This window comes from Scyliorhinus torazame, chromosome 8 (genome assembly GCF_047496885.1).
Source record: "Scyliorhinus torazame isolate Kashiwa2021f chromosome 8, sScyTor2.1, whole genome shotgun sequence".
NCBI lineage: Eukaryota > Metazoa > Chordata > Chondrichthyes > Carcharhiniformes > Scyliorhinidae > Scyliorhinus > Scyliorhinus torazame.
In genome coordinates, this window is record NC_092714.1 from 61,732,315 (window position 1) to 61,749,961 (window position 17,647).

General features: G+C 43.5%; 1 protein-coding gene across 5 annotated transcripts in view; it reads right to left on the reverse strand.

The window, feature by feature from the left end:
• The window catches only part of stxbp5l (syntaxin binding protein 5L), an 879,402-nt gene that overhangs the window by 799,568 nt on the left and 62,187 nt on the right, over positions 1–17,647 (reverse strand). For all 5 annotated transcript variants that reach the window (XM_072513712.1, XM_072513711.1, XM_072513708.1 and 2 more), the window contains exon 2: positions 13,557–13,654. In XM_072513712.1, coding sequence (XP_072369813.1) covers positions 13,557–13,654 — 98 coding nt within the window. The remainder of the gene's footprint in view (positions 1–13,556; positions 13,655–17,647) is intronic.

The window sequence follows — 17,647 nt, forward strand, 5'->3', positions numbered from 1 at the left end:
TGGGATCGTTGTTATTATGGGGATTGACATATCTTGCTGATTATTGTTTATTGTTGATGGGTGTAAATGTGGGAGAAAATGTGAAAAAGAATTTAAAAAATAAAAAAATAGATTTCACCCATTTCCTGTGGTTCCACGCGTAGAGTTTGAGAGAGTTGCATAGAAACCCTCGGGTACATAACAAGAGCTCCTGCCATGCTTTGGAGAAGTAGAAGGTAGTGAGTAGAACCCAACAACTGATCCACTGGTGAGATGGATGCTGCATGTTTTTTTTTTTAAATTGCAAATGGCAAAAAGGAATCCGGGATTACCCGTAGTCACCCTTAATCTACACAGCTCCCCCCCCCCCCCACCCCCCCCACCCCCAACCAACGCCAGGCTCCAATGGCCGCAATTCAAAAATTTAATTGAATTTTAAAGTAGACTTATCATGACAACAAAAGAGGATCTGTCCTTGTAGCTTTCAGCAAATTGCTGTGCTATGCTTCAATAGATTTCTCATCTGAATCGTTAGTGATGGACAAGAAAATTCCTGATTCAGGCATATTTTTCTGTAAGTACACTAGTTGAATTTTAATCAAGGCCAAGTTTAGATCTTACCTCCTGTTTTAGAGTTGTAATAATAGTATTCACCAAAGAGAAGGAATTGGTAGATGTTGAGTCTGGAGAAGGGGGTGTAGATAGCCTGGGTCACATTGTGATCCAAAAAGACGAGGTGTTGGGTGTCTTAAAAAATATTAAGGTAGATAAGTCCCCAGGACCTGATGGGATCTACCCCAGAATACTGAAGGAGGCTGGAGAGGAAATTGCTGAGGCCTTGACAGAAATCTTTGGATCCTCGCTGTCTTCAGGGGATGTCCCGGAGGACTGGAGAATAGCCAATGTTGTTCCTCTGTTTAAGAAGGGTAGCAAGGATAATCCCGGGAACTACAGGCCGGTGAGCCTTACTTCAGTGGTAGGGAAATTACTGGAGAGAATTCTTCGAGACAGGATCTACTCCCATTTGGAAGCAAATGGACGTATTAGTGAGAGGCAGCACGGTTTTGTGAAGGGGCGGTCGTGTCTCACTAACTTGATAGAGTTTTTCGAGGAGGTCACTAAGATGATTGATGCAGGTAGGGCAGTAGATGTTGTCTATATGGACTTCAGTAAGGCCTTTGACAAGGTCCCTCATGGTAGACTAGTACAAAAGGTGAAGTCACACGGGATCAGGGGTGAGCTGGCAAGGTGGATACAGAACTGGCTAGGCCATAGAAGGCAGAGAGTAGCAATGGAGGGATGCTTTTCTAATTGGAGGGCTGTGACCAGTGGTGTTCCACAGGGATCAGTGCTGGGACCTTTGCTCTTTGTAGTATATATAAATGATTTGGAGGAAAATGTAACTGGTCTGATTAGTAAGTTTGCAGACGACACAAAGGTTGGTGGAATTGCTGATAGCGATGAGGACTGTCGGAGGATACAGCAGGATTTAGATTGTCTGGAGACTTGGGCGGAGAGATGGCAGATGGAGTTTAATCCGGACAAATGTGAGGTAATGCATTTTGGAAGGTCTAATGCAGGTAGGGAATATACAGTGAATGGTAGAACCCTCAAGAGTATTGAAAGTCAAAGAGATCTAGGAGTACAGGTCCACAGGTCATTGAAAGGGGCAACACAGGTGGAGAAGGTAGTCAAGAAGGCATACGGCATGCTTGCCTTCATTGGCCGGGGCATTGAGTATAAGAATTGGCAAGTCATGTTGCAGCTGTATAGAACCTTAGTTAGGCCACACTTGGAGTATAGTGTTCAATTCTGGTCGCCACACTACCAGAAGGATGTAGAGAGGGTGCAGAAGAGATTTACCAGAATGTTGCCTGGTATGGAGGGCATTAGCTATGAGGAGCGATTGAATAAACTCGGTTTGTTCTCACTGGAACGAAGGAGGTTGAGGGGAGACCTGATAGAGGTATACAAAATTATGAGGGGCATAGACAGAGTGGATAGTCAGAGGCTTTTCCCCAGGGTAGAGGGGTCAATTACTAGGGGGCATAGGTTTAAGGTGAGAGGGGCAAGGTTTAGAGTAGATGTACGAGGCAAGTTTTTTTACGCAGAGGGTAGTGGGTGCCTGGAACTTGCTACCGGAGAAGGTAGTGGAAGCAGGGACGATAGGGACATTTAAGGGGCATCTTGACAAATATATGAATAGGATGGGAATAGAAGGATACGGACCCAGGAAGTGTAGAAGATTGTAGTTTAGTCGGGCAGCATGGTCGGCACGGGCTTGGAGGGCCGAAGGGCCTGTTCCTGTGCTGTACATTTCTTTGTTCTTTGTTTGTTCTTCAGGTGACACACCTTGCACCCAGATATTTGTTTATGTTCGGCTTTGTGGTACGTTGTGCGCAGTGGCCTTTACTGCTGGTTTCTTCTCAGTTGTACTTGACGATGAAGAAGCTGAAACATTTACCATCATGACTTACTGACATTGCCCGGTCTTGACCCCATACCATTGCACATTGTTTCTGTAGTGATATCATGCTTGTGTTGTAATCACCAACTGACCACTCGTCAGTTATATACTGACTATAAGTTATATACTGCCTTATATATTAGTATATAAGTGAATGTTAGAGTCAGGTGACCTCAGACTTATTAGGGAGCTGGAAGAGGTTGCTTGTGCATGCTAATACTGTTATTCATCTGTAGTGATATCATGATTGTGTTGTAATCATCAACTGACCACTAGGAGTCTCATTAGTATACAAGTGAATTTTAGAGTCAGGTGACCTCAGACTGACAAGGGAGCTGGAAGAGAGGTTGCTTGTGCATGCTAATACTGTTATTCATCTGTTGTTTTGTATATATATTTGACCCACAGTTAATATTAATAAATTGTTTATAGTTTTAGTATTATTGTAATATAAATCAGTCCACCCAACAAGAACATTACATGGTACCAGGGTCTGATGGTATTAAACACTGAGGAAAATCAAGCCCGCCACAAGGTCCACAGAGATTTGAAGATTTTGCAAATTGCAAGAATTAACAACATGGAGTGGCTGAAGCCATCAATGGGGCGAGATTCTCCACTCCCGCGCTGGTTGGGAGAATCGCCTGGGCTGCCAAAATTTCCCGGGACGCCGGTCCGACACCCTCCCGCGATTCTCCCAAGCGGCGGGAATGGCCCCGTCGAGTTCCGCGGGCCGCAGAATCGCCGGAGACCCAAAATGGTGATTCTCCGGCACCTCCGCTATTCTCAGGCCCGGATGGGCCGAGCGGCCAGGCCAAAACGGCGGGTTCCCCCCGGCGCCGTCCACACCTGGTCGCTGCCGTCGGGAACAGCGCGGGAACGCTGGGGGGGCAGCCTGCAAGGGGGGGGGGGGGGGGGGAGGAGGAGGGATCCTGCACCGGGGGGGTACCTCAAATGTGGCATGGCCCGCGATCGGTGCCCACCAATCGTCGGGCCGTCCTCTCTGAAGGAGGACCTCCTTCCTTCCGCGGCCCCGCAAGATCAGTCCGCCATCTTCTTGCGGGGCGGACTCAGAGAGGACGGCAACCACGCATGCGCGGGTGACGCCAGTTATGCGGCGCCAGCCGCGCCATCTATGCGGCGCCGCCTTTACGCGGCGACAAGGCCTGGCACGTGTAGATGACGCGGCCCCGATCCTAGCCCATTGCCAGGGCCTGAATCGGTCGGAATCGGGGCCGTTTCGTGCCGTCATGAACCTCAACGGCGTTCACGACGGCGTGGACGGTTCGGCGCGGGAGTGGAGAATCCCGCCCAATGAGTCTCAGATTTCATGGTAATGTTAGACAGCAATTGGCGTGTGTTTAAACAACAATTTAATTTGTTTCTTACTGCAGTAAATTTAGGAGATCAATCAGATTCATGCAAGGTAGTGATAGTAGGGCCCGAAGCAATTGCTGTGTTTAATATGTAGAAATTTGAAAACGATGAAGATAGTAAACACTTTAACAAAGTAATTTGAAGATTTGATGCACGTTGCACCCTCAGAAAGAATGGAATTTAAGAGCGCTATGTGTTTAGATCACGTTTACAGAAGACACAAGAGTCCATAGATAATTTCATCACTGATTTAAAGTTAAAAGCCAAAACCTGTAATTTTTCTGCGGTGGAACATTCCATGATTCGGGACCAAATTGTGTTTGGTGTGAAAGGAAATAAGCAGAGGGAACAGTTGCTGAGGGAATCTGAGCTGTCTTTGGAACAAACAGTTGTGATTTGTCAGGCTCACGCAAAAAAAAAAAAAAAAATTTGTCAGGCTCACAAGCTAGCAGCACGGCATTCTAAAATGTTTCTCAGTAATGGCGGCCTCTTCTTGGAGGAAAGCACTCTGGGTTGTCGCCCTTTTTCAAAAAAGGCAGGAAACTTCCAAAAAAAAGGGGGGAAAGTTCCTGCAGCTCCTCACATACTAACAAACAGGTTAAAGATCAGGACAAAGTACTTCTGTGTAAAAGATGTGGTCAAAGGCACAAATTAAGGTCAGTGTTTGGCAATTTTTGTTCCAGATGCAAAGGAAAAAAACATTTTACTCAGAATTGTTAGTCTAAGCTCAACCCCAGATCAGTCAGCACAGTGGACACAGTCTCCAGTGATGAAACATCATTGTTTGTGGAATAATAACAGAGAAGAATAAATTTTTGGAGACATCAAAAAATTCTCAAGCACTTAAAAAAATGCAAACTGATACTCCATTTGCAATAAATGCGGTTGATGAGGACAAATTGCTGCTACCCCTTGAAGTGAATGTTACAGTGGTCCAATTAAAGTTAGACACTGGTGCCAAAGCCTGATTGATCTAAAAAGAAATCTAAAAATTCAGCCAATCAGAAGAAATCACAAAATATCTCAGAGATTATAATGTTTCAAGCATTAAATGTTAAATGTGCTTGTGACCGGAGTGAGAGTGTGGTGAAGAACACAGTTTACTCCGTCCCATTCTGTATTGTATCTAAGGGCTTGGATTCGTTATTAGGTGATCAGTCCTGTGAAGAATTAGGTCTAGTGCAATTGGTATATAGCATCCACAAAGGATTGGATCAACACCCAATGATTCTGAGAACATTATCAGCAAATTCAGCGATGTGTACACAGGTTTTTGTGGACTACCATTCACCTACATGATACAACTCAAAGAGGATGCAAAACCTGTGATCCATGCACCAAGAAGAGTACCTGCACCACTACGGGATCACCTCAAAAAGGAGCTAGACAGAATGACAAAATTAAAAGTAATCAGAAAGATAGAACTTACCGACGGTGTAAAATCCATGATATGTGTAAAGAAAAAGAATGGCGATATTCGCATATGCATGGATCCCAAAGATCGTAACAAGAAGTGTACATATTGTGAAACAATCATTACAGAACGCAATCGACAGCCAATCTGTTCCATATCTCGCGAAATTATGTTACAAAGCGTTACCATTGTCGCATGGTAGATCGCCAGCAGAGTTACTCATGAATAGAAGGCTGCGTACCACATTTCCATGCTTGGAAAAGGAGGAGAATGCAGTGGTACTGCAGGAAATGGAAAACATTAAAGCAAAACAAAAGCAGTTCTGTGATAGAGTGTCTGGAACTTTACCATCTCGGAGTAGTGGTGACATTGTGAGAATAGAAGATTCAGACAATTGGTCGAGAAAAACCATTGTACATGAAGAAGTAGCACCTCGTTCCTACAATGTACAGACAAAGGATGGGCTGGTTTTAAGAAGAAATCGTCGCGCACACTTGAAAACCAGGGAAGACTTTCACAACAACGTGATGGATGACGAATCTACATCAGAATCAACATCAGCTGCAGTGTCAGATAGTTCAGCAGTTCCCGAGCACAAGAATGTCATGGAGAACATTGAACCTACAAGTTCTGAGCAGCAAGGGCAAACTTGGAGAAGATCAACCAGAGTCAGAAGAAAACCTGATCGACTCAATTTGTAGATTTGGACTATTTGTATATATTGTGCTTGCTGTTTTTATATATATTTGTTAAACTAGTTAAACTTGGAAGAGAGAGTTGGACCACTGTAACATTCACCTGAGGAAGGAGCAGTGCTCCGAAAGCTAGTGATTTGAAACAAACCTGTTGGACTTTGACCTGGTGTCGTAAGACTTCTTACTGTGCTCACCCCAGTCCAACACCTGTATCTCCACATCTTGGAAGAGATACATTCACATCCTACCTAAAATGTGACACTTGACATAATATTCCGGCTGAGGTCTAACAGGTGTCTTGTATAATTTCAGAATAACTTCCTTGCTCTTGTACTCTATACCCCTATTAATAAAGCCCAGGATATATGCTTTAACTGCTCTCTCCACCTGTCCTGCCATCTCCAATGTATTGCATATGCCCAGATCCCTCTGCTCTTGTACCCCTTTTAGAATTTTATCCCTTATTTTGTATTCTCTCTTCATGTTCTTCCTATGAAAATGCAACACATCACACTTCTCCACATTGAACTTCATCTGCCCATTCCACTAGCTTTTCTATGTCCTTTTGAAGTTCTACACTGTCATTTTCACAGTATACAATGCTTCCAAGTTTTGTGTGATCCGCAAACTTTGAAGTTGTTCCCTGCACATCAAGATCTAGATCATTAACAGGTATATCAGGAAAAGCAACACTAACCCATGAGAAACACCACCACAAATCTTCCTCCAGCCTGAAAAATATCCATTGACAATTACTCGCTGCTTCCTATTATTCAGCCAATTTTGTATCCAACTTTTTACTGCTCCTTTTATTCCATGAGCTATAGCTGTTGTCACAAGTCTGTTGTGTGGCACTGTATTGAATGTTTAAGTTCCAACTGTGTTTCTATTGTTATAGAGAGAGCTGCGGCATGAAGAGTAAATATAGTTGCTTAGCAACTATAGGCCCTTGTTTAAAAAAAGCTTTTATAGAAGAAAATCCATACAATGGAGTAATGGTTAAAAAAAGCTGGTGCCAGAAATCAAAAGGACAGCTACTTAAAGAAACTGGAGAAAAGAAGAGGATTTTCTAGGGAGCCTGAAGTTAAAAGGAACAAAGCGGAACAGGGTACTGTTTATTTCAAGTCACAAAACTGTGAAGGACCTGGCTAATGAGAAGTCAGAAAGATATCTGAAGTGGTTCTAAGGTTTGTGATATCTTACAAGTTGTGAGATGTTAATTGAAAACAATGTAGGGCAATCAGTAGCTGGCTATCAGAATTTGTGTTTATAAAGAAGTCAAGTCAAAGAAATCCTAAAACGAATTGGTGTGAAACCTGGCCTGGTTTCGCTGGGAGAAGTGGAATGGAGCACTGTTCAAAAGAGTCCTTTGGAAAACGCAGAGCAAAGCAAATTGCAGAATACAACCTTGCCTTATTACGAGAGAGTATTTTAAAGCGTGTTTTGGGGAGTGGAGTTTGGAAATTCTCATATGACAATCTTCTGGGGGGCTTCTGAAGAAAACTCCACAGACACTAACTTGGGTTCCTGGTGAGGAGGGGGAGGCCACTTACGCATCTGTGTGGGAAATCTTCATCCCTGAGCAGTGTTCCAGTATGTACTCACAGGCAGCCAGCAGCTTGGGGAGGACATACCCAACAAAGGTCCATGGTCTGTGAACACCGTGAATGCATGTCCATAAACATTCTGGTGCAATTTCGTCACCCCAAAATCGACAGCTAAACCCTCCCTCTCGATCTGCGCATGGGTTCCTTTTTTGCGTTGGCGGGTGTTTTGGAGGCGAACACAATGGTGCGCTCCAACCCGTCGCCCATGCAGTGAGATGTGTACCACGTCAGTATGAGCAGCTTGGCTGGATCAAAATGGGTCAACAATTGGGCTGATGTGCGCTGCTTTTTTTATCTCGGAGAAAGCTGCGATTGAGCCCATTCCCACAGCTGGCCTCTATCACGGAGGTCATTGCCTTCAAGCACCCCAGAAGACAGAGCAAGTAATGGAGAAGCCTGCCACTGTCTCTTCTGAAGCTTTAGAGTTTGTCCAATGTAGGAATGCTGGGGAAAAACTGTACAGCAGTGGTGGAAGTGCCGAATAGGGTGCCAGTCAAGTGGGCTGCTTTGTCCTGGCTTCTGAATTTTGTTGCAGCTGTTCTCATCAGGCAAGTAGAGAGTATACCATCACACCCTGACTTGTAGATCGTGGACAGGAGCAGAGTTATTCTCTGCAGAATTCCCACCCTCTGAATTGTTCTTGGAGCCACAGTATTTACTTGATTGTTCCAGTTCAGTTACTGGTCAATGCTAATCTCCAGGATGTTGACACTGGAAGATTCAGTGACAATAATGCCCATGCATGCCGCCGGAAGCGTGAAATCATGTTCCCACTTCTAGGGCAGCACTGTGGTTAGCACTGTTGCCTCACAGCACCAGGGACCCGAGTTCGATTCCAGCCTTAGGTGAATGTCTGTGTGGAGTTTGTACATTCTCTCGGTGTCTGTGTGGGTTTCTTCCGGGTGCTCTGGTTTCCTCCCACAGTCCAAAGATGAGCAGAGAAGGTGGATTGGCCCTTAGTGTTAAACTGCCTTAGTGTCCAAAAGGTTCAGTGGGGTTGCTGGGTTACAGAGGTAGGGTGGAGACATGGCCTTAAGTAGGGTGCTCTTTCTAAGGGCCGGAGCAGTCTCAATGGGCCAAATGGCCTCCTTCTTCACTGTAAATGCTATGATTGCATGATATAGTAAAGGGTGCTTTGGAGGGGAGGTTGGTGGTGCTCCGGTTTCCTCCCACAGTTAAGTGGATGTGCAGGTTGTGGTAATACCAGGTATTGCAGTATCTGAGAGGTGGATGCCCATTGGCCAGACCTAGGAGTCTACCATTGGCCAACGTACGTAGCTCCGCCCCGAGAGGCGGGGTACAAAAAACCATGCCGTCCCAGCAGCCTTCACTTTCTGTATCGGAGCTGCTTGGTACAGTTCTAGCTGATTAAAGCCGATTAGTATGACTCTCCTTGTCTCACGAGTAATTGATTGTGCATCACAGGTTAGGTGGATTGGCCATACTAAATTGTCCCTTAGTGTCTAGGGATGTACAGATTAGGTTACGGGGATAGGTAGGGTGAGAGAATCTATGTAGAGTGTTTTGGACAGTTAGTGCAGACTCGATGAGCTGAATGACCTCCTCCTCCACTCTGGGATTCTATGACCTCATGATGGAAGGAATGTCATTGATAAGGCAGATGAAGATGGTTGAGTCCAGAGCGGCATGGTGGCGCAGCACTGAGGACCCAGGTTCAGTCCCAGGCCTGGGTCACTGTCCGTGTGGAGTTTGTAAATTTTCTCCCCGTGTTTGCGTGGGTTTCACCCCCACAATCTAATGATGTGCAGGGTAGGTGAATTGGTCCATGCTAAAATTGTCCCTTAATTGGGGATAAAAAGATGGTTGGCTCTAGGACATGGTCCTGAGGAAATTGTGCACCCATATTCTGGGGCTGCTAACCGTCTAATTAGTTGGCAACTCTCGAGATGGAACCCCCTCACAAAAGGGACAAAGTCTCACCCTGAACCAATTAGCAACCTTTCAGTCATAAAATTGACTCAGGATGACCCAATCAAGCACAGGCCTAGAAGTGTAACATTGCTTAACATGAAAGTTTTAAGAGCACATGAATTCAGGGAACCTATCAGATACAGATCTATTGAATAAAAAAAAAAGGCTTGCATTAGATGTAATTACAGCTTTTGTATTGAAAAAATAAATTATCCTCAAATAATTACCCAATTTGAATAAAATTGCTTCATCTCAAATCATTTGCAAATAAATGAGAAATATAGAAAATAGGTGCTGGGGTAGATCATTCAGCCCTTCGAGTCTGCACGACCATTCAATATGATCATGGCTGATCATGCAAATTCAGTATCCCACTCCCGCTTCCTCTCCATACCTCTTGATCCCTTTAGCCGCAAGGGCCAAGTCCAGCTTCCTCTTGAATATATCCAACAAACTGGTCCAAACAGCTTTCAGAGAAGAGGTTCTTCCTCATGTTAGTCCTGAATGGCTTACACCGTATTCTTAGGCTGTGACTCCTAGTTCTGGACGTCCCCAACATCAGGAACATTCTTCCCGCATCAAGGCTGTCCAGTCCCATCAGCACTTTATATGCTTCTATGAGATCCCCTCTCATTCTTCTAAACTTCAGTGAGTATAAGCCCAGTCACTCCAGTCTTTCTTCATGTCAGTCCAGCCATCCCAGGAATTAGTCTGGCGAACCTTCGCTGGACACCCTCAATAGCAAGAATGTCCTTCCTCAAACTAGGAGACCAAAACTGCACACAATACTCAAGATGTGGCCTCACTAAGGCCCTGTATAATTGCAGCAAAACATTCCCTACACCTATACTCAAATCCTCTCTCTATGAAGGGCAGCATGCTATTAGCTTTCCTCATCACCTGCTGTGCCTGCATGCCAACCTTCAGTAACTTTTCCATCATGACACCCAGGGTCTCACTGAACTTCCCCTTTTCCTAAACTGCCTCCATTCAGATAATAATCTGCCTTCCTGTTTTTGCCACCAAAGAGGATAACCTCACATTTACCCACATTATATTGCATTTGCCAAGTATTTGCCCACTCAGTCAGCCTGTCCAAGTCACCCTGCACCCTCTTAGCATCCTCCTTACAGCAACACTGTCACTCAGCTTAATATCGTCTGCAAATTTGGAGATATTGCATGCAATTTCTTCGTCCAAATCATTAATGTATATTGTGAACAGCTGGGGTCTCAGCACTGAACCCTGTGGTACCTCACTAGTCATTGCCAACCACTCTGAAAAGGACCTTCTTATTCCCTCTCCGCTTCCTGCCTGTCAACCAGTCTTCTATCCACGTCAATACATTACCCCCAATACCATGAGCTTTAATTTTGCAAACTAATCTCTTGTGTGGGACCTTGTCAAAAGCCTTTTGAAAGTCCAGATACACAACACCCATTGGTTCACCCTTATCCACTCTACTGGTCACATCCTCAAAAAATTCCAGTAGATCTGTCAAGCACGATTTCCCTTTAGAAAATCCAAGCTGACTTGGACCGATCCTGTCCCCACTTTCCAAATGCTCAGTTATTTCATCCTTAATAATTGATTTCAGCATTTTCCACCATCGATGTCAGGCTAACCAGGCTACAATTCCCTGTTTTCTCTCTCCCTGCTTTTTTTAAAAAGTGGGGTTGCATTAGCTACCCTCCAATCCATTGGAACTCTTCCAGAGTCTATAGAATACTGGAAAATGATCACCAATGCGTCCATTATTTCTAGGGGCACTTCCATAAGTAATCTGGGATGCAGAGCATCAGGCCTGGGGACTTATCGGGTTTTAATCCCATCAATTTCCCCAATTCAATTTCATGACTAATAAGGATTTCCTTTTGTTCCTCCTTCATGCTAGAGCCTCTGTTCACTAGTTTTTCCGGAAGGTTATTTATATCCTCTTTAGATGAAGACAGATCCAAAGTAATTGTTCAACAGGTCTGCCATCTCTTTGTTGCTCATTGTGAATTCACCTGATTCTAACTATAAAGGACCTACATTTGTCTTCACCAGTCTTTTTCTCTACGTATCTATAGAAGCTTTTGCAGTCAGGTTTTCTGCAAGCGTAATCTTGTATTCTATTTTCCCCATCCGAATTAAACCGTTTGTCCTTCTCTGCTGAATTTTAAATTTCTCCCAGTCCTCAGGCTTGCTGCTTTTACTGGCCAATTTATATGCCTCCTCTTTGGCTTCAACACGATCCCTGATTTCCCTTGTTAGTCATGGTTGCGCCACCTTCCCATCTTACTCTTGTACCAGACAAGGATGTATAATTGTTGAAGTTTATCCATGTGTTCTTTAAATGTCTGCCATTGCCTATCCACCATCAACCCCTTAAGTATCGTTTGCCAACTTATCCTAGCCAATGCACATCTCATACCATCAAAGTTTGCTTCCTTTAAGTTCAGGACCCTAGTCTCAGACTTAACTATGTCACTTTCTATCTTTTAATGAAGAATTCTACCATATTATGGTCACTCATCCCTAAAGGATCTCGTACCACAATGTTGCTAGTTAATCCTCTCTCATTGCAGAATACCCAGTCTAGGATGGCCTGCTCTCTAGTTGGTTCCTTGATATATTGGGCAGCACGGTAGCATAGTGGTTAGCACAATTGCTTCACAGCTCCAGCGTCCCAGGTTCAATTCCCTGCTTGGGTCACTGTCTGTGCGGAGTCTGCACGTTCTCCCCGTGTCTGTGTGGGTTTCCGCCGGGCTGCTCCGGTTTCCTCCCACAGTTCAAAGATGTGCAGGTTAGCTGAATTGGCTATGCTAAATTGCCCTTAATGTCCAAAAAGGTTAGGTGCGGTTACTGGGTTACGGGGATAGGTTGGAAGTGTGGGCTTGGGTGCTCTTTCCGGGGGCCGGTGCGGACGCGATGGTCCGAATGGCATCCTTCTGCACTGTACATTCTATGATTCTATGTAAATTCTATGAAAACCATCCCTTATACATTCCAGGAAATCCTCCTCCATAGCATTGCCACCTTTTGATTTGCCCAATCAATATGCAGATTGAACTCACCCATAATAACTGCTTTACCCTTACTGCAGGCACCTCTAATTTCTTGCTTGATGCCATCCCCAACCTCAAGCTATTGTTTGGTGGTTTGTACACAGCTCCCGCTATCGTTTGTTGCCCTTTGGGGTTCTGCAGCTCCACCCATACAGATTCCACATCATCCAGGCTAATGTCCTTCCTTACTATTACGTTAATCTCTTTAACCAGCAACTCTACCCTACCTCTCTTTCTTTTCCTTTTATCTTTCCTGAATATTGAATATCCCTAGATATTCCCATCCTTGGTCACCCTGGAGTCAGGTCTCCGTGATCCCAATTACATCATTTCCATTAATGATGGTCAGCACAGTTAATTCAGCAACCTTACTACAAATGCTCCCCGTGTTGAGATGCAGAGCCTTCAGGCTTGTTTTTTTGATATTTATTACCCTTTTAGAATTATAATGTAATTCGTATCAAAGAATCTGTGAATGCTGCAAATTTATTCTGGAAGCTGGAAAGGGTTTACAATCTTAAATCAGCTGGGAAGCATGTAACAAACTAGACAAAGCAACACCAGAACGATATGGAAATTAAAAACAATATGTAGACTATAATTTCAACCATCAATTGGTAAAATTTGTAAAAACATTACTGGCAGAAAGGGAGGTTTTGCTTTGTCCTGTACCTTGTGTGAAAATTGAATATAAACCACAATACCAGCAAGGGAAATGGGATAATAGGAAGTAAGTTCCCTACTCCAATCTGCAGCTGATCAAATTGAATCGCATCATGGCTTTCCAGCATAACACAAGTATAATACTGTCAGACTACACTTATTTGAATAATATTTAAGTATGAAACAAGCTGCAGGTAAATACACTTACCATAATGAGACGATGAGGCTGCATATTATCCATGATTGCACAACAAACATTCCAGATTCAATGGAGAAGAAAGCAATGGACAGTATCTAGGAAGGTGCAACGATCTACTATTACAAATCTTCTTGCAAACGGGTCAAAATAAATATACATTTTTAAAAGGATACATTCGTAGTGCTCCTGTGCGGCAGCCAATAGCCAAGATTTTTTGCACTGGATCAAAAGCTACGGCAGTTGGTTGACAGGGGAAACCATGACGTACCGTCTGCAAAATAAGGAATGAGAACATTGTAAATATTAAAAACTGGTCTTCTCAACATCTTTCACAAAATAAAATAACAAAATTGGCTGCCATAACCTGCAGTTAAATCTATGCATTTCTTCATGCTGAAAAATCCATTCTTGTGGCATGAAACATAATGGTGAGATTTGAACTCATTCAAAGCCAGAATTTAAATCGGGGTCACTTAAATATATCAAATTTCAAAAAGTAACAAAGTATTGCCTGGCATTTGCAGCACATAAACAGGTTATTTACATGACTGGTCCATTCTTGTGCTTTTGTGCCAAATGAGCCTCCTTATCCGCTTCTAACCACAGCAACATATTTCTCTCATGTTTATATCTAGCTTCCCCTTAAGCTAGTTGCCTCAACTACTGCTAAAAGTAGCGAGTTCCACATTCTAAACACTTTTTGGAAAAAGGATGCTCATCATGAATTCCCTTATTATTAATGATCCCCTTGTTATTAATGATTTTCTTATATTTATAGCTCCTAGTTCTGGTTTTTCCCCAGTAAATCAAAACATGGGGCAAAATTCTCCATTTTGGAGACTATGGGCAGAATTCTCTGCTGCCTGCCGCCAGTAGCGGGGTTCACGAGAGAATTCAAAGAGAGTTCAATGCTGTCAATTTCCACCGGAGCACTTCAAACTCACTCAAGCTAGAGGGGGGTGATTGGAATGCACTTGCCTCTCTTTGAAGTGGCTGATGTTTGTAGACATCGAGACAGCACTTCAGAGTTCCTCAACAATGAAGATGAATGAAGCAAGGCTGCAGCTGTATGCGTATGTGTGTGTGTGTGGCAGCTGTTAATCAAAGCCCAGTGAGGATGAATGAATGGCTTGCAGCTCAAGGATCCGAGAGGTATAAATACAGATCTTTGCTTCCAGGAATTGGCACGTGGTGCTTCCTCTGTCTGAGACAGCAAATGTATGTCCAAGTGAGTGTTACAACAGTAACCTTTTTCACTGCCTCTCTCTGGACTGCTCTGTACCTCCAGACAGGGGTCTCTTCTTCTGGGGGGGGGGGGGGGCTTCCTGACAGGGATCTCTTTTCCAGGGGGCTTCCTGATGGGAGGTCTGTGGGGGTCTCCTTATTTAGGGGGTAACTGTTGAGTCTCTTTATTTAGGGGGTCTCTGGATTTAGGGGTCTCTTGATTGGGGGGGGTCTCTGTATTTAGGGGCCTCTTGGGGGGGGGTCTCCTTATTTAGAGGGTCTCTATGGGGGGGGGGGGTCTCTTTATTTACTAGGTCCCTGGGAAGGAATCTTATGGTGGTGGGCAGGTTCATCGATAGTTCGTACAATTTACAGTGCAGAAGGAGGCCATTCGGCCCATCAAGTCGGCACAGGCCCATGGAAAGATCACCCTATCTAAGCCCACACCTCCACCCTATCCCCGCAACCCCACCTAACCTTTTTGGACACTAAGGGCAATTTAGCATGGCCAATCCGCCTAACCTGCACATCTTTGGACTGTGGGAGGAAACCGGAGTACCCGGAGGAAATCCATGCAGACATAGGGAGAACATGCAGACTCTGCACAGACAGTGACCCAAGCCGGGAATCAAACCTGGAGCTGTGAAGCAACTGCGCGACCGTGCCACACTATTTTTTTTTAAATAAAAAGAACACATAAATTATCTGATGTTACATACACTTTAAAAAGCACACTAGTGCAAATAATTCTGCTTTAATCATCAACTGTAGTGAGCTACTTGAAGATGTAAAACCAATTCCAATCAGTAGTATTATACAGAATATTTTGACAAAGAAAACTTTACATAGTTATTTCATATTATATATTTTACCTGTTGCTCCAAAATATTTATACATCCATAGTGGCAAGGAATGCCCTTAAATTTTGCGTCTTCTTTAATGCACTTCACAGTAATATATTTCTCATTCATTAAACCTTGCATTGTAGGGGCGAGGGGGGCCTTTTAATGGTCTTTGGGGGCAACTCCCTTAAAAGAGATATCCCATTGACCTACCACAAGGTCCACTGTGTCAGGGCCACATTTGTCAGGACCAGTAGTGATTCTAGCCCACGTGATTCCCAGCCCAGAGGATTGGAGAAACACGCGGACCCGGAGAATATGGCGCCCGGTCTGCGTACTGAATGCAAGTGGGTCTTAATGACCCATTTGCATCCTCCCATTGGCAGGGGGCTGAAGCATCGGATACTGATCGGCGCCTTCACCGCCTCATCAGTGGTGCTAGGCGGACAATTTACATCCTGTTCCCTAAAGCCACCCTATTAAACCCTTGCATAATATTATTTGGTGGTCTCTGGGCAAGGGGGGGTGGGGTCTTATTTGGGAGCCTCTGGGGGAGTTTGAGGATGACCCTCAATCTTCGCCAAAAAGCCTCAGTCTGTTCAATCTTTCTTAATTGATGTAGCCTCCCGGTTATGGTATCATCTCAGTAAAGTTTTTTTTTGCAGTCCACAGCCTTTTTATAATATGGTGACCAGAACTATTTGCAGTACTCCATGTATGGTCTAACAAAGGTGCTTTGAAGTTCAATATTACTTTTCTGTTTTTCAATTCTTTACCTCGAGAAATAAAATCCCAAGATGACCTTACCAACCTGAATTGTTATATTTTATTGATTTGTTTATCTGACACCACCAAGATGCCCTTAAAGTGCTTTGAAATGTCGAATGGTCTGGTGACCATGAAAGGTGTTAAATAAAGTTTTTATTTATTTTTAAGCCATTTAGACATTTATTTTCCTCCTTACTCTTCTGACCATAATCTACCATCTTACACTTACCTACATTGAAGGTCATTTGCCAATTACACAGCCATGCCACACCATTACTGAGGTATTTCTGTATTTTGTTGCAGTCCTCCTCGAGAGTCGCTGTAATATCCAATTTGGAGTCATCTACAAATTTTGAAATTTTGGTATTTCCAATTTCCAAGTCCAAATCATTTGTGTAACTGGTGAAAATATCCTTTTCAAAGACCACGTCCCACTTCTTGCCATTGAGTAACTACCCGTAACCCCTACTATTTTGCATCTTATAGCCAGCTTACTATCCATTTTGCTACCTGTCCCCTGACTCTGACCCTAGTCATGAGTCGAATACCAAAAGCCATTTGAACATCCAAACATTTCATGCCCCTTTTCTATTCTTTGTGATTTTAAACTAATGCTCACATCTCTCATATTAATAATAATAACTTATTGTCACAAATAGGCTTCAATGAAGTTACTGTGAAAAGCCCCTTGTCGCCATATTCCGGCGCCTGTTCGGGGAGGCCGGTACGGGAATTGAACCCGCGCTGCTGGCCTTGTTCTGCATTACAAGCCAGCTGTTTAGCCCACTGTTAATCAATAATGTAGTATGGGCTCTCAGAGATAAGCAAGGAACTTCTTTTGAATGTTCATGTCTGGAATGCACTGCCTGGAAGTGTGATGGAGGTGGGTCTAATCAAGGCAGTCAAGAGGGCATTAGCTGATTATTTGAATAGAAACAATGTGCAGGGTTACAGGAAAATGGCAGGGGAGTGACAATCACAATGCTCATTTACAGAGCCAGTGCAGACATAAATCGGTCAAATGGCCCCCTTCTCCACCTTCAACGTCAGATGCACATTGTGTTACGGTATTCAAGAACTTCCACACTCTGCTTGCCTTATGACTGGCAGAGTAGTCAGCTCAGGTTGACGACCAGGATTTTTAAAACCATGGCAAGAACCAGGCACGGTATATTTAATACTTACAAAATAAAGAAAAGATTTTTTTTTTTTTTTTAAATATATTTTATTCAAATTTTTTCCGGTCAAATAAAACAATACAAAGGTTTACCTTTTTACAACAATAAAACTATATTTATATATTTATATATAATATATATATATATATATTTATATATTATATATATATATAAAACAGTGACCGTTTTAACAAATAAATAAATAATATATAAACTAAATGGCACCTGCCATAACAAAAATAATAACTCTCC